Source organism: Neoarius graeffei, chromosome 28, assembly GCF_027579695.1.
Source record: "Neoarius graeffei isolate fNeoGra1 chromosome 28, fNeoGra1.pri, whole genome shotgun sequence".
Classification (NCBI taxonomy): domain Eukaryota; kingdom Metazoa; phylum Chordata; class Actinopteri; order Siluriformes; family Ariidae; genus Neoarius; species Neoarius graeffei.
This window is the reverse complement of record NC_083596.1, coordinates 14,623,798-14,641,458: the sequence shown is the minus strand read 5'-3', so window position 1 is coordinate 14,641,458 and position 17,661 is coordinate 14,623,798. Positions and strand designations below refer to the sequence as shown.

General features: G+C 40.2%; 1 protein-coding gene across 7 annotated transcripts in view; it reads left to right on the top strand.

Moving 5' to 3' along the window:
* The first annotated feature begins 880 nt into the window (after nucleotides 1-880).
* LOC132875535 (mucin-2-like) overlaps nucleotides 881-17,661 on the top strand; it is a 22,277-nt gene continuing 5,496 nt past the window's right edge. For 2 of the 7 annotated variants that reach the window (XM_060912377.1, XM_060912371.1), the window contains exons 1-16: nucleotides 881-1,491; nucleotides 9,897-10,023; nucleotides 10,099-10,218; nucleotides 10,358-10,498; nucleotides 10,679-10,939; nucleotides 11,062-11,187; nucleotides 11,282-11,542; nucleotides 11,648-11,968; nucleotides 12,194-12,379; nucleotides 14,129-14,359; nucleotides 14,464-14,721; nucleotides 14,852-14,947; nucleotides 15,424-15,600; nucleotides 16,096-16,206; nucleotides 16,288-16,545; nucleotides 17,559-17,661. The exon at nucleotides 17,559-17,661 is cut by the window's right edge and continues 116 nt beyond it. In XM_060912377.1, the coding sequence (XP_060768360.1) occupies nucleotides 982-1,491; nucleotides 9,897-10,023; nucleotides 10,099-10,218; nucleotides 10,358-10,498; nucleotides 10,679-10,939; nucleotides 11,062-11,187; nucleotides 11,282-11,542; nucleotides 11,648-11,968; nucleotides 12,194-12,379; nucleotides 14,129-14,359; nucleotides 14,464-14,721; nucleotides 14,852-14,947; nucleotides 15,424-15,600; nucleotides 16,096-16,206; nucleotides 16,288-16,545; nucleotides 17,559-17,661 (3,287 nt within the window). In that variant the 5' untranslated portion in view covers nucleotides 881-981. Of the gene's footprint in view, nucleotides 1,492-9,574; nucleotides 9,814-9,896; nucleotides 10,024-10,098; nucleotides 10,219-10,357; nucleotides 10,499-10,678; nucleotides 10,940-11,061; nucleotides 11,188-11,281; nucleotides 11,543-11,647; nucleotides 11,969-12,193; nucleotides 12,380-14,128; nucleotides 14,360-14,463; nucleotides 14,722-14,851; nucleotides 14,948-15,423; nucleotides 15,601-16,095; nucleotides 16,207-16,287; nucleotides 16,546-17,558 lie in introns of those variants that run through there. The other 5 variants (XM_060912375.1, XM_060912373.1, XM_060912372.1 and 2 more) reach the window with 5 other exon arrangements.

Here is a 17,661-nt window from a genome sequence, read left to right as displayed (position 1 = left end):
ACTATACTCCATTCAGCTAGCATGATATTGAACAAGTCGAAGACGAGTAGCTGAATGGAATATATCAGATATACCACGAAAAAAAGCCAGCCAATATTATTATTATTATTATTATTATTATTATGCATTCCTTTCAGGTATTCAATGTGTCTTTCTCTCTCAAAACTTTCCATATTTAACAAAGCAACCCTGGCGACCATGTTTGTTTACAAATTGTCACAGTCACTCACTAGCGCGCAAGTTTTACGTCTTCAGCATGCGATGTCATGTTGTCTTGAGAATCATGCAATATTGTAAACCATATTCAATGTTCATACTCCATTGGGTAGAGTGACGTAATATACATAGGATAAGCGATATGCTAGCAATATTGCATGCTGTCAAACCAGATGAATGAAACCCGCTAGAAGGGAATAGAACACACGTTTTTATTCCATCGAAAAAGTGTCCTTTTTTTTAATTATTGTTGAGCATTGTATGCAGTGCATGAGTCCAAGACAAATTTCCCTTTGGGATAATAAAATATATATCATATCATTTATGTCCTGTATGTATAATAATGAATATTGTTTAACAATTTGGTTGGGATAGTCTCCATGCAATTCTGTCTATAGATAATAGTTCGATCATTATTGAAGTTTACATCGAGATACAGTACTATGTTAGAGTATGATTTGTGTCTCTTTGCACCCTGCTTGCTCCGTCTTACCCCGCCCTGATGAAACATTAAGGCAAGTGACAGGCTGCCAGACAGTAAATACATTCTAAAATTAGACCTCTTACATGGGGACCCAAGCTTTCCATCTCTATTACTCTGCTTCCCCCACCCCCCACCACTTTTTCCACTGTCAAATGACTTGGGGGCCAAGAAAGCAAAGAAAGAGCCTGCTCTTTGCTTTCTCTGCTCACATACCCGCTGGCGGGTCAAGGAAAAACACAAACACCATCTACACACACACAGTTCCTTGGGCTTGCGCTGTGATGGAGTCGAGTACAGCAAGTGGTTCAGGTGAGAATAATGGCACTGCTGTGCTGGCACAGTTTGAACAAGCTCTACGCCTTGTTGTACGTGAGATCCATGTTGACGTTGCTACTTTCAAGCAAAATGTGGAGCAGCGCCTGGAGGAAGCCTGTAAAGGCACCAAACCCCTAGAGAACATGGTTTCAAGGCTCCAGGAGGAAAACCAGCAGCTGAAGGAAAAGTTACAGGCTCTTTCCCAACTGGTAGATACACTACCTTGGATAGCGAGCCAGTCAAGTTCCCAGAGGAATTGTGATCTCCATGATCTCCAAGTTCAAGCCCAAATCCAAGCTGAGAGATGTAGCCCTGGAACTGCATCTTCCATGAAGGAAAAAGAAATGTGTGATCCAGCTGGAGCATACTTACTCGGTGGATCTGTGTGTGTGGATTCAGAATCTACTTCCTCCAGGAGCTCCCCGACCACATCTATGGCCACCACCATTAATGAGGATGCAAGTTATGACTCTAATGTAAGCTACTTATTCATGTACTGCTTGCTTTCTTTGTTCAAATCCACACTTCTCAAAGTGAGGTCCACACTCCATGGTTTTAATACTTTATAAGTAAGGGATAAAACATGATGGGGAGGTAAAACAGAGTTACTGTTACCATCTTGAAGGGATTTTTCCCCTATAACAGCACATCCTGAAGTGTTTTATTTCTTTTACACCATAGCAAATTCTTTACCTAACTAAAGAACTTCAAATCATACTTTTTACTCCATTTAAAGGTAAATTAAAGGGGATGTATGATGAAAAACACACTTCTTCAGTGCTTGTGTGCATACAGTTGGGTATCTGGAGCCTACCAACCCACAAACGCTGAACTAAGACACCATATCAGTTTATTTTGGGCTCCTATTTCAGAAAACATGATCTTCAACAAGCCGTTCAGAATTGGCTCCACTTTCTATGTCACAAGTGGAGCTCATTAGAATTATACCATCCCTTCATCTGAGTATCTCCACTCACGGTTTGAGAACTGCCTTTCTGAATGAATATTCATAAGTAAAGTGCTATCTGATTGGCCAGCAGAAGTTGGGGGCAGGGTGAGCAGTGGCTCATTATCATTTAAAGGAACAAGCACTCCAATCAGCCGTTTTGAAACGGGCTGTTTAGACAAAGTGAGATGTGAGGCTGTAGTGCTTTTACCTTGTAGTATTCTGACCAAAGCACATCACATACGGTACATATGTTATTTACCAGCTGGGAGGTCCATATCGTCAAATACCGTGACCGAGGTATTGAAAGTACTGACCGAGGCCCTCTGGGCCGAGGTCAGTATTCAAGACTGAGGTCACGGTATTTCACCTTATGGACCGACCTTAAGCTGGTAAATAATATATTTATTTTTTTCTTTACCAAATTCTAACAGAAAATGAGAGCGCCCGAAATGGAAAACTGAGGCAAGCTGCCATTTTTAATCCTCATTCATGGCTGTAATGCAAATGGCTTCCTCCTCGGTATACAAGTGCACTTCCATGGCAGGAAAAAAAACTACATTTTGCTGCCTATCTAGTCCCCTATTTATACAAAATTGAGTCATTCAGGATTCAGCCATGTTTTTGCTCGGCGTTAGCAACAGTTACAGGTTTTTAGCTTTCTCCTGAAATGTTTTATTTTATTTCTTCTTCCTCAGGGTAGTAAAACTCGCTTTCTCTGTGAAGACTGTCGTTATCGCTATCCATGATGTAAAATTAATGCTATTATGCTGAGAAGTGCTGGCAAAAAATTATAAGATTTTTGATAAAAATCTTATAAATAAATCTTATAAAAAAAGATAAATGTTGACAAAAATTGCTACATTTGTTGTTGTTGTTGTGAACGAGCGAGTCACCAGAGGTCCATAACCGGGGTCCGTACCGTAGGATACGGACCCACTCGCCAGCCAATCAGAGCGCAGGATTTGATGGAAACCGGACCGTGAAAAAAATTAATTTTATTAAGACCTCAGAGAACTGTGCCAACTTATTTAAAAGTGGTATAATATACCACCTTTAACTTTTTTTTTCTGGAACTAGCTATGACAAGTTCCTCTTATCACTTACGTTATAGCAGCTATAAACACTCTTTCCCTAACCCGCCTCTCTGTTCTCTCTCTCTCTCTCTCTCTCTCTCTCGAAATTAATATGATGTAATTTGTTTCGTTAGTGAAAAACCACAAATCATAAAGTCCTCTGTCTTGAAGACTCTCCTGTGGTGGGGCTGTTACAAAGTACAAAGACCCATTCCAGAAATGTTAATCATCTCCTTACGTCAGCTTCATCTTATCAGTGATTATATGTTTTTTTTCTTGTTAAATAACAACATTTTAATCTGTTTATTATTAGCCTTAGATTATGTGGCGTGTCCATCATACAAGTCCCTGTGAATGAGTTGTTACTATAGAAACATGGACATATTCGAATCAGTGCAATAATATAAACCTGTGATTTGACTTACAGCTGCACTATTGTCAGAGCCGCTGCTATAGAAAATGAATCAACACCTTCTGACTGATTTGAGAATTCAAAAACATTGTGGTATAAAATATTTTTAATGGAATGGATTTTTAGTAGAGATTACTATACAGTTACAGTTAGAGTTATATAATTAAATAATATTGGCTGGCGTTGAGTGGTATATCGGATATATTCTATTCAGCTTTTTTTTTTTCGTTTCCGTTTCCGGTTGAGAGTACGTCGTGCGCGTTTCTGGCTGCCGCTTCTCACCAGAGCTTTTTTTCATTTTATTTTCTTTCTTTTTCTATTTTCATTTTATTTAATTTTTTTTCTGTGTGTTTGTGTAATTTGATGTTTGTTTGAGTGTTTTGTCCGCCGGTGGTGGTGTAGCTCCGGACCCAGTTTTGGGCGTCGGTTCCCTCCAGGCCTTGGTTTGCCGTGGGTGATGCCTGTGCTCCCAGCTATGGACTGCAGTGAGCCTGTTGCTCATTTTACATCGTGGTTGTCCAGCGCTCTGTGCTTTAACGCTTGGTGTGATGTTCTGAGTGATGTTGCTCGGTGGTGTTGCGGCGGCTATGCAGGCAGTTTGGACATACCAGTGCTCTGCATGGCGGAGCTTCTCTGCTCGCTTTGTGGATCCATGGCGTGGTGTTCGAGCGATGTTGCTGACGGCGTCACGGCGGCGGTGCTGGAGATGTGGGACTTGTTTTCGTGCGCCTTTTGGCGGGACTGTGGCTGCTACACAACTGGAATTACATCCTGAACCCTACCTGGTGGACTTTTTACTTTTTATTTATTTATTATTTTATTATTTTTTTTTTCCCCCTTGTCTATAATTGTAAAGCGTCCTTGGGTTTCTTGAAAGGCGCTATATAAATTTAACTTATTATTATTATTATTATTATTATTATTATTATTATTATTATTATTCAGCTAGCATGATACTGAATGAGTTGAAGATGAGTTCTCTTTCAAAATTCTCTCAAAATCTTCCGTATTTAACAAAGCAAACCTGGCAGCCATGTTTGTTTACAAATTGTCACAGTCACTTGCTAGCGTGGAAGTGTTACGTCTCTGATGTGTGACGTTGTGTTGTCTTGACAACCATGCAATATCATAAACCATATTCAATGCTTATTCTCCATTGGGTAGAGTGACGTAATACACGTAGGATAAGCGATATGCTAACAATATTGCATGCGATCAAACCAAATGAATGGAACCTCTTTATTCTATCGAAAAAGTGTCCTGTATGGATAATAATTATACTTATTATAGTCAGTATATTAATAAGCCTGACTGATTGGTCGGTTGAATTAACCAGGTATTATCTGAAGCACAATAACCTAAAAACAAGTATTAATAATGTCACTGCAACTTTTATAAATGATTTTAATATGATACATATTTATTCACAGCTCAACATGCTTAATACTTGAATAGTTTGATTACGTAATGTTTTATTATATGTTATGATATACTGTATAAGTTAAATATGATCATAAAGGGTCTTGTGAGATTTCTTTTAGCACTGGAAGTGGTGTGTGTGTGTGTGTGTGTGTGTGTGTGTGTGTGTGTGTGTGTGTGTGTGTGTGTGTGTGTGTGTGCGCACCCTTAGATCTCTTTGCAAAACTATGGGGAAAAAATGTGTATTCTAATAGTTATCTAAAGATCGTAAAATACTGCTGTCTCTTACCTTAAACATTTCACATTCTTCTTACAAAACTGATTTACATAAAGATTTAATCTGCTATACATTTACATATCTTTGCATCCTTAAATTACCATAATATTTAAATATATTCTGGTTCCTTTTATGATACTAACAAATTTAACAGGGGACAGATATCATATAATATCGTATAATAATTTTTCCAATCTTGCATTATAGCTGCAGTTACAGTTACATTAATGACTCATGCTACTCTCAGTCTTGCTTGGGTTATGATTCGAAAATGTCCAGATGTACATCCTAGTTATTTTTGGCAGCTTTCGATCTGAACTAACAGTCCAATCACAGATTACCAAACTCATTCACAAAGTTGTTGAGCTGTTAAAACCAATCCCTTGATCAAAGATAGCCATTCTGTGAATATTCGCACTATTTCTATTTTTGCATACACGTATTGAGCATGTGGTTTCAGTGCCAAATTCACCATATGGTTTAGGTTCCATGTGCTTATAACTCAGATCACAGATTTCCCTCTCCCTCTCCCTCTTTCTTCAGGTGGCCCTAAAAAGTCTCGTGTATTTTTAGCAAGGTCGACTGATATCTTGTTGCACTAAGAATTAGCCCACTCCTTAGCACACTCTGACAAGTTACAGTGTCCTTAGAAATCATCTTATAAATAACAGAATAGATCATAAAATCTCCTTTATTGTAATTATGAATGTTACTAGTCATGTGCACAAACATACAACATTCTAATGCATATTTTCCATCCTGATTTTTGGGTCCATGAGTGTCCAAGTTGATGATATTTGGTATATAAGCCATGTGTCTCAGGTTTAATTTGATCAATGCTTTCCTGTTACATCTTCACAGTTATATGTTCTTGGAATTCACCACAGTGCTGTCTTAGAAATACAGATGCAAATAGGAGGAAGCAAGTAGTTATTCTGGCTTTTGACTGTTTCAAAATAGAGGAAGTATGTGATAGATGCTTACCACCTTAAATAGCCCAAGGTCATGAGAAAACGATGGTTCAATTTTTGCCTTTATAGAAACGTTTATTCCTCTAACAAGATGTGCATACTGCCATACATGCAGAATGCATGTTCACACACATAACAATGTTCAAAACACACACACTGCATCACCCTAGTCTGAATTTCAGCGACCTCATTGCACTTAGATGGAAATTCTGAAGTTTCCATCTACATTGCTGTATTCTAGTACTACTTCTTCATCGAGGTCATTATCTTAACCTTACTGTCTGTGCAGACTTTCAAATGTTCTCCCCATGGCTACTCCAAATTACCCCCAGGTTTGTGTGTGTGTGTGTGTGTGGTGCCCTGGATATATGCTGGATCCGCCACTATAAAACAGTTACTGAAGATGAAATTGTTGAATAAAGGTGCAATTAAAAATAAAAAGCCTTATAGGAGAAAGTGAGTTCAAATCCTGACTATGTCACATCCTATGTCACATGGCCAGGAGCCAAGGGATCAAAACTGGCCATTCTGTCTGGGTGGGTGGGAGGGGCATACTCTCTCTCTCTCTCTCTCTTCTTTGTCAATCATAGAGACACTAACCAATCATGGATATCTGTGAGATCATGTATGTAGATAGCACTTTCTTCTACAACCCCGATTCCAAAAAAGTTGGGACAAAGTACAAATTGTAAATAAATAAAAACGGAATGCAATAATTTACAAATCTCAAAAATTGATATTGTATTCACAATAGAACATAGACAACATATCAAATGTCGAAAGTGAGACATTTTGAAATTTCATGCCAAATATTGGCTCATTTGAAATTTCATGACAGCAACACATCTCAGAAAAGTTGGGACAGGGGCAATAAGAGGCTGGAAAAGTTAAAGGTACAAAAAAGGAACAGCTGGAGGACCAAATTGCAACTCATTAGGTCAATTGGCAATAGGTCATTAACATGACTGGGTATAAAAAGAGCATCTTGGAGTGGCAGCGGCTCTCAGAAGTAAAGACGGGAAGAGGATCACCAATCCCCCTAATTCTGCACCAACAAATAGTGGAGCAATATCAGAAAGGAGTTCGACAGTGTAAAATTGCAAAGAGTTTGAACATATCATCATCTACAGTGCATAATATCGTCAAAAGATTCAGAGAATCTGGAAGAATCTCTGTGCGTAAGGGTCAAGGCCGGAAAACCATACTGGGTGCCCGTGATCTTCGGACCCTTAGACGGCACTGCATCACATACAGGCATGCTTCTGTATTGGAAATCACAAAATGGGCTCAGGAATATTTCCAGAGAACATTATCTGTGAACACAATTCACCGTGCCATCCGCCGTTGCCAGCTAAAACTCGATAGTTCAAAGAAGAAACCGTATCTAAACATGATCCAGAAGCGCAGACGTCTTCTCTGGGCCACGGCTCATTTAAAATGGACTGTGGCAAAGTGGAAAACTGTTCTGTGGTCAGACGAATTAAAATTTGAAGTTCTTTATGGAAATCAGGGACGCCATGTCATTTGGACTAAAGAGGAGAAGGACGACCCAAGTTGTTATCAGCGCTCAGTTCAGAAGCCTGCATCTCTGATGGTATGGGGTTGCATTAGTGCGTGTGGCATGGGCAGCTTACACATCTGGAAAGACACCATCAATGCTGAAAGGTATATCCAGGTTCTAGAGCAACATATGCTCCCATCCAGACGATGTCTCTTTCAGGGAAGACCTTGCATTTTCCAACATGACAATGCGAAACCACATACTGCATCAATTACAGCATCATGGCTGCGTAGAAGAAGGGTCCGGGTACTGAACTGGCCAGCCTGCAGTCCAGATCTTTCACCCATAGAAAACATTTGGCGCATCATAAAACGGAAGATACGACAAAAAAGACCTAAGACAGTTGAGCAACTAGAATCCTCCATTAGACAAGAATGAGTTAACATTCTTATCCCTAAACTTGAGCAACTTGTCTCCTCAGTCCCCAGACATTTACAGACTGTTGTAAAGAGAAAAGGGGATGTCTCACAGTAGTAAACATGGCCTTGTCCCAACTTTTTTGAGATATGTTGTTGTCATGAAATTTAAAATCACCTAATTTTTCTCTTTAAATGATACATTTTCTCAGTTTAAACATTTGATATGTCATCTATGTTCTATTCTGAATAAAATATGGAATTTTGAAACTTCCACATCATTGCATTCCGTTTTTATTTACAATTTGGACTTTGTCCCAACTTTTTTGGAATCGGGGTTGTAAGTGTGTTACGCTGCCCTGTAATGCAGCATGAGCAGAAGTTTGAAGAGATGCATTTGGCTGGCTCTCAGAGGGAGCACATGTTAGCCTTCACCCTCCATGGTTGGTACTGTAGCTGTTGTATGATAGGGAAGAGCTGGCTGGTGGGTGGGAATTGGCAGATGACCAAATTGGAGTGAATGTAAATGGACAGAAATATATCTGCTCAAGGCAAAAGGATATACAGTATTTACAGCTAATTGATATTCTCGTTAAAGCAGTGTATATACTGTACATAATCTGAAAAAAGTAAGAACACTGTACTTTAATGAGCTTTTTTTGTTTTTTGTTTTTTTACCAAGTGGTCTCATAAACCATCTTTGATTGCACAAAACCAAAAAACAAATATAGGGGCCCAAGCACTGCCGGTATACCAAATCTGGCATGAATCCAACAAACTGCCCAGGACAAGAACGTCAAAATGTAACATGTGTCAAAATGCACAAAAACAAAAATAACTCACTTATGAGTATGAGTTGAGTATGGCTAATACAATGTACATTACAATTTTTTTTTTTAATCTTTGGGCACCCCACACACCTACCAAATTTGACACAGATAGGTGAAACTATATACTGGGCACAAGTCTCAATGACATGTGGGGGTGCTATGGAGTCCCCTGGACACACCCAGGGCCAAGCCTCTATCCCTGAGTAGCAGTGGCCAGGACTGATGTGTGTACCAAATTTCATGAGTTTTCGCCCATGGGAACCACCTCAAAAATGGCCAAGTCTTGAAGAAATAGAATAAGAATAATAAGCATAGGCAGCGTGTTGGTGTAGTGGTTAGCACTGTCACCTCACAGCAAGAAGGTTCCAGGTTCAAGCCCAGTGGCTGATGGGGGCCTTTCTATGTGGAGTTTGCATGTTCTCCCCGTGTCTGCGTGGGTTTCCCCTACAGTCCAAAGACATGCAGGTTAGGCTAATTGGTGGCTCTAAATTAACCGTAGGTGTGAATGTGAGTATGGTTGTTTGTCTCCATGTGTCAGCTCTGCGATGATTTGGCGACTTGTTCAGGTTGTACCCTGCCTCTCACCCATAGTCAGCTGGGATAGGCTCCAGCTTGCCTTTGACTCTGCACAGGATAAGCAGCTACAGATAATGGATGGATGGATGGATGGATGGATGGATGGAGAATAAGAATCCTTAGGAAAACAATAGGGCCTTGCACCCCAGTGCAGCGCCCTCTGGTGGACACCAAGGCCGTGCACCTCCAGTGCTCGGGCCTTAATGATAAGGTAATTATATGATGATTTAGTGGGGGTAGTAATTTGACAACTCTCAGCATGGTTTGTGTTATGTGAAAAGCCCTGTAATTAAAATAACCGCTCAAATCAGGAGTTGTATAACAGTTAACCTGTAATTCTGCCCCTCTCCATTAGGAGTAGCTACAAGATAGCTGTAAGTACATTCTCTGCCTTTGAAAACTCAGACTTTTGTCCTACACATGAATTATACATGTATATAATCATATTGATTGACAGGTGATAAACAGAGAGAAGGAGGTAGAAGAAGAACAAGAAGAAAAAGAAGAACAAGCAGAAAAAGAACAAGAAGGTAAAGATCCCTTAACTTCAGCTGGACTGGAGAATAAACCTGAGAAAGTGCAAGGTAATAGACAGTTGGCTTGAATTTCTGACTTACAATGATCTACAAATCATTAACTAATTGTAAAATCCTTTAAAGAATTAGAAGAAATGTCATCACTGGTCAGTAAACAAGATGCAGTCTCTGACTCTCTGACCATCACATCTCCCCAAATACATCCTAAAACAGACCCGAGACCTGAATCTTCTTTAGAAAGTGGTGAGTGAATCTCATTTCATTAATCTCAGTCATTCAGGGTCATTTTGGGGCTGTGAACTTTTATTTCATGATTTCTATTTATCTCTCTTTTGTGTCATTGAATAATATTCTGGGTTCTCTGGATATTCTGGATACTCAGGGTCACAGGATGTGATGTCATCATTATCCAGCCAGCATATGACCATGTCAGTGGCCATGACTACAAGACAGCGTCCACTGACAGCTACAAGCAGAGCAAGAGATCTGGCAGTTCAGAAGTCCAAATCAAAACAGACTACAGGTGACACCAATAGCCAGGCTCCTGACCTCGGCTGTGCACAGCTGCAAATAACTCAAAGTTGACCCCATGCGTCACGACACTACAGACATCACTATTTAACCAAATGGTGTTTGATATACCAAGAAACATTTCTGTCCTGGAAGCTGACAGGTTGCTTAAAATCCTATCAATGTCTATCAGTTTCTTTTTCACTGACAGAGACCCAAGAAATGAAGTCATCAAACAATAATCAAACCATGTCCATGGTTTTAATGGAAGCTCCCCAGAAATCTGGAAGTGCTGAAGATTGTCCACTAAGCCCTACGCCTACAAGGCCTTGGAGGATACAACATACACCAAACTCCATTCTTACCAAACTCATACCACCACCGGCACAATTTAGCCATTCAGCTATTGAAATCTCCAAATCAATGCCAAACGCGGAATCCCACCATAAATCTGGTAGGTGAAACAAATTTGCATACCACGCCAATCATAGTTCTTGACACTATCTAATTAACCATTAATATTTATTTTGGTGATTCATATTTTTATATATTGTTTTCGGCCTCCTTTTCAACCAGCAGAGCAGGGCCAGGAAGTGAGGACACCAGACAACCATAACTCTACAACTCACTCCCAGTTTCATCAGTTACCCCCTGAAAAGGTCTCACCAAAGACAGTTGCAGAAACGTTTTCCTTTGAGAATGGTAGGTGCAATATCTATGTTCAGTTTCTCTTTATCTCCTCTGCTTTCCCAACATTGTCCCCACATCTCACCCTTTTAACTTTCCACTGAATCAGAAATTACTTTGGAGACACAGGAAGTGATGTCAATCGTCAACAATCTGGAAGCCAGAGGAAAACCAAATCTAATGGCCAATACAGACGGCAACTTGATGACTCCCAAAACTGTGCAGTTAACCAATCAAAATGCTGATCTGCCTTTCAGCAAACCAGCTTCAGATACAGCAACGTCTACAAAGAACCTTCATGTGGCTCCTTTTGCTATATCAAATAGTGACAATGCCACAAGGAAATCTTCAGAATCTACCTTTAAAACTGGTATGTTTTTTGTTTGTTGTGGATGTAAATGCATATATTGATATCTAGCAATGTCTACCAGCTTCTTAAACCACAATTACTTTATGTTTATTCTGTCATTGTCAGAGCGCTTATTGTCATCACAAGTGCTCCGGTCAACGGTCAATGTTCAGTCAAGTTTGGGATCCACAACAGAACCCCAGCAACCAGTCAGCATTATGAACATACCGCTAAGCCCTAAATCTTTCAGATCAACCAACCAAATTCCTACTCCATTTCACTTACCATGTACACCAGAGACAACTGAATCCCTATTTAAAGCTTCAAGTGTTGGTGAAGCTTCAAAATCCAGTGCATCTGTATCCAACCACTACGTGGCCCCATTTTCTGTGACCTCTCCAATATCTGCTTGTCCTGCAGGACATTTAGAGCCCTCCCTCCAAACTGGTGAATAAGATACTATATCTTTCTTTCTTTCTTTCTTTCTTTCTTTCTTTCTTTCTTTCTTTCTTTCTTTCTTTCTTTCTTTCTTTCTTTCTGTCCTTTCTTTCTTTCTGTTCTTTCTTTCTGTCCTTTCTTTCTTTCTTTCTTTCTTTCTTTCTTTCTTTCTTTCTTTCTTTCTTTCTTAGCATTCAGTAGCTCTTAATATTTGGTTTCTGCTTTTTCAACTAGATCATTCCCAAGCAACCAGTTCAACTCAGCATGCAGAACCACTTACTACACCAATGCCACAAAAACCTACAAGTTGTCCACCTGTTCCTGGGAGCCCCAAACCTCTGAAGTCAACCAACCAAAGCCCTACACCATTCAAGTGTTCTTCTACACCAAGTCCAGCAATCAGATCACACCACAGAATTGGTACAAATGGTCTTTCATAGTTTTTTTCAGGATATTAGTCGCTCTGAAACATATTTAAATAATATTGGCTGGCTTTTTTTTCGTGGTATATCAGATATATTCCATTCAGCTAGCATGATATTAAACGAGTTGAAGACGAGTAGCTGAATGAAATATATCTGATGTACCACGAAAAAAACCAGCCAATATTATTATTATTATTATTATTATTATTATTATTATTATTATACATGCACATTCATTCTGGGTGTTCAACACGTCTTTCTCTTTCAAAATTCTCTCAAAATCTTCCGTATTTAATGACGCGAACCTGGCGGCCATGTTTGTTTACAAATTGTCACAGTCGCTCGCTAGTGCGGAAGATTTACATCTCCGACATGTGACATCATGCTGACTTGACAACCATGCAATATCCTAAACCATATTCAGTGCTCATTCTCCATTGGATAGAGTGACGTAATACACGTAGGATAAGCAATATACTAACAATATTGCATGCTATCAAACCAAATGAATGGAACCCACTAGAAAGGAATAGAATCTAGGGCATAATTTTGGGTAGGGATGCTAGGGACGTGTCCCTACCAATATTTAGCTGCTACTGTGTAATCACGATCAATAAAACCGATGTCCTAACCTGAGCAATGATTATATGGCACACAAAGGGTTAAATGTATGACACTGCTAATAATCCCCCCTCTAACATAGATATCATTCTCTGATTAGCTACCTGTTTCTCACTAACTTGCATGGTTGGCTATCCCAGCTGTCACTCCATCTGCTGTAAAAGCAGCACATTTCCCACAGCAGCCGTGACTACCCGCCCATCAACCCCCCGTATCTCACACGTACACACCTGACCTACCCCACTCACCCCCCACTCTCCGTCAGCCTACAAATTGAGCTGGACTTCGATGTCCATGCATGCTTGCCCTACGACTCGCATGCTGACTTGAGTATCATGGATGACGGCCCCCCTCCCAAGAAACGAGACATTCGTTCATTCTTCTTCAAAGTCAAGAATGTAAGTGCAGGGTTTCTGTTGAGCTTTAAAAACTCAACAAAATCCTTTTGATGTATGGAAACCCTTCATAAAAGTATTGCTGCGGCTCCTTAGGCAGGTTTAGCAACGTGACAGGACTCATCAGAGCTAGGCTACTGCATAGCTGCAGAGAAAAGGAATGCTGGAGCAATGTAACTTGGTGTTAGATAATATCCTCGATGAATGAATGTTAAATTTATAGACCTAATGGTTTTACAGAATGTAAGTAGTCAGATGTAGGCTACTGCATGGCCATGCAGATGTGCAACTTGCATTTCAGAATCAACAGCGTGACAGCTGCTGAGTCTGCTGCGTTCACCGTTTTACAGTGACCTCTTTCTACTACTACTAGGCTAGGCTAGATACAACAAATCCATGGTCCTTTACTGCCACCTTTCGGAAGCTCTGCCTTGGATCACTTTTGTGTCCGCACCAATGTCAAAATCAAAGTTACTCCCTTGAATAGAATACATGTTTTTATTCCATTGAAAAAGTGTCCTGTATGGATAATAATTCAAATTATACCACAACAGTGTTGAATGATTCTGATTGGTCAGAAGGTATTGATTAATTTTCAGTAACAGATCAGGAACAACTTCAGATCAGGCCACATCCCACCACTCTGTCGTTGATTATTTTCTGATAGTAGCATGCCTAATGTGTGTTATTCCTCTCATGATGTCAGAGCTGTGGATTTTTTTCCATAGTCCAGACAGAAAAAATGTCATCTACCAGCAGTCTTTATGAAGAACAAATAGCTGTGATGGAAACTCAAGTTCCTGCTACATCAAATTTAAATGTTCACATGAGCCCAAACTCTAAGACTAAGCCAACCAGGTTTAACCTAGATGACCATTCTTCCACCAAACGGAACCCTATACCATCTCCTACTACAATGAAGAAACCAGTGTTACAGGCTGTACCTTCACCAGGGTCTGGTGAGTTGTTATAATAATGTAATTGTGAAATTGTAAAAATTATTATCCTGATCATAATACAATTAAAACCATAAGGATTTTATATATTGTATTTTGTCTGACAGATTACTTCTCTTGCCCAGACAAAATAAATTTACCTGACAGTCATGGAAACCAAGATCCTTCCAGCAAAGTGACTCCTCACTCTCCTATCTCCTCTTTCGCACAAATAAGTCCACGGCCTTCCAGAAAACTGAAAAACCAAGATCTTGCACAAAATCAAGAGACCAGTCTTATCAGTTCTCAGTCTGTTGTTTATCTAAACTCTGCTGAGACTTCTAGTGTAACCTCAGAGAGCAACCAAACTCAGCATCCAGTTCAGTGTGAGTACAAGTCCAGATTTTTTCCCCTTTTCCTTCATTTTTCCTTCCCTTTCTGCTTTTGTTTGTCCATTTAGAAATATATTTGCCAAAATAGTTTTGGATCCTTTTGTTCAATCAAATGCTCTTTCAGTGCAACAGGAAATGAGGTCAACAGAGGACAGTTTCTCCCATCCTCAGTTATCCATTGGTTCTCTAAGCAGACGTGCCGATTCGCCATCTGAAAGTGGTAAATTGGACCAATGTCCTTTATTTCAATTATTAATATTTAAAATAGACAGGTACCATGGCTTCTACTCACTAGTCTAAACATCATGTTCAGTGACTTGACTGCAAATCTTCTCATCTCATCTCATTATCTCTAGCCGCTTTATCCTTCTACAGGGTCGCAGGTAAGCTGGAGCCTATCCCAGCTGACTATGGGCGAAAGGCGGGGTACACCCTGGACAAGTTGCCAGGTCATCACAGGGCTGACACATAGACACAGACAACCATTCACACTCACATTCACACCTACGCTCAATTTAGAGTCACCAGTTAACCTAACCTGCATGTCTTTGGACTGTGGGGGAAACCAGAGCACCCGGAGGAAACCCACGCGGACACGGGGAGAACATGCAAACTCCGCACAGAAAGGCCCTCGCCGGCCACGGGGCTCGAACCCGGACCTTCTGACTGCAAATCTTATTTTTGTTATTCATTCAGAGTACTCTGGCTACTCGTCAGTGTATTCATCCGTGTCCCAGGAAGTGAGGTCATCGGTAAATGGTCAGCATGCGACTTCTGCCCAGCCTATTGCAACCTCTATAAATTGGATGAGCCCCAGACGTCAAAGAAGAGCAGCCAATCACAACAGAGAGAAGTTCACATCATCACAGACAGGTACTGATTAACTACTTAATCCGCTCTATCTCATTTGTATGCTCTAGATTAGAATAGCTATAGCATAATTTCGCCAAAGTTGTAAAAGTAGATTTTCCAAAAAATAATGCAACAAGATATCAATCAAATTTTCCTGGAAAAATTACATTAATGCCATTTAGCAGACACTCTTATCCAGAGCAACATAGAACATACCCAGAGCAGCCCAGGGAGCAATTGGGGGTTAGGTGCCTTGCTCAAGGGCACTTTGGCCATTCCTGCTGGTCCAGGGAATCAAACTGGAGACCTTTTGGTCCCAAAGCTGCTTCGCTAACCATTAGGCCATGGCTTCCCCACATGCATATGCACCATATCAGTGCTCCTTGGGAAAATCACCTTTCGTTAGAAAATGCATCTTTTCATCACAATATTTTGGCTATCCCACATGCTTTAAATGATATACAGTAGGATTGAATGTTTATCTAGAGCCTTATATTTTCATTTTTATCCAAACAGAAGCCTCTACAGAATCACGAGAAGGGAGGTCATGTATGTCTTGTGTCTTCTCACAGCCTCAGCTCTCTATAAGTTCTGTAGCTAGACGAACAGAATCACCTCCTGATAGTGGTGAGTTCTGTGTTTTTCTCTTTTGACATAGAGTTCCCAAATCCATCCTCATTTTCTTTGTTTCTTGTCTTTTCTGGTCAGAGTATTCTGGATACTCTTCAGTTTATTCCTCAGTGTCACAGGAAGTGCGATCAGTTGTAGATGCATCCACAACCACTGCAACACCCCAAGCTGCTGTCACTTCTATGATTCGTATGAGCCCTAAGCCTGTCAGGAGATCAGCCAATCCCAGGTCTTCTCTCCCTAACCCCTCCCCTCCACTAAAGTCAAAGGTGTTTGGCCAATCAACACTGAGCACGAAATCATATCCACCAATGACTGAACCTTCCACTAAGTCTGGTGAGTAACACAGATGTACTGTGTTTCTGCTTATTTCAGTACTGTTTACGTCTGCCCCTTCTTCTTCATTTCAGGTAGACAAACATAGTTTCAACAAAGTAGGTGGGGTTTGTTGGGGGTTTGTCGGTGTTTGTGTTGCAACTGCAATTTTCCTGGCAGAGCAGCAGGAGACCCTGAAAACTACAAATTTCTTTCATTTAAATACAGAATGAACTAGAAGGGCACTCAGTGGAGTGCATATCTCTGCCAAGCCACATATTCTTAACATCAAAATCAAATCATTTGAACATAGGATAATACTGAAGGTTTCCACCAAATTTCAACCAAATCCGTTCAGTACTTTTTGAGTTACATTGGGAACAGATAAAAAATCCTGGATCCACATACATATCCGGATTTACATCAAAATCTAGTCAATTGTTCCTTGGCCCATGGCTCGTCTTTCTTCGAAATTGCTTCAAAATCTATTCACTACCATTTGAGTTACGTTGAGAAAACACAAACAAGCAAACAGAGGCAAAAACATAACCTCATCCAACAAAGTTACCGGAGGTATACATAACGGGGTATGCGTTGATTGGAAAATAATGAACGATGTGGTGGTGCGATATGGTACCACTGAAGTTTCGTCATTATTTTCCAATAACAGCATGTCCCAGTGTGTTCGTTCCTCTTCCACCAAAGTCATTTGGTGGCATTGTCATCACACATCTATTTCCATTCCCTATGGCTATCTGTTAGAGCAGCGGTTTCATAAGCATACTAACCAAGGCCAATCTCAAACATCACCCAGCATGTTTTAGTCAAACCTTATCTCTTCATCTTCTACTTACAAAGCAATGCTGAACAAACCTAATACTTTGTAGATTCCATTCTTATTTGTCGATTCACACTTATGATTACACACGTTAAAAAGTAGATACAGTGATATAGCACATACGATAGTCGCTTAGCCTCTTTTTCTCGTATTCACATAAGATATCAGTTTTTAATCTACTTTTTCATCGAATTAGGGATGTCCCAGGATGTGAAGTCATCTCTCAGCAGTCAATATCCAGCCGTCTCATCACCGCAGCTGTCTGGTACACGCAACAACCAAATCCCACGAAGCCCCAA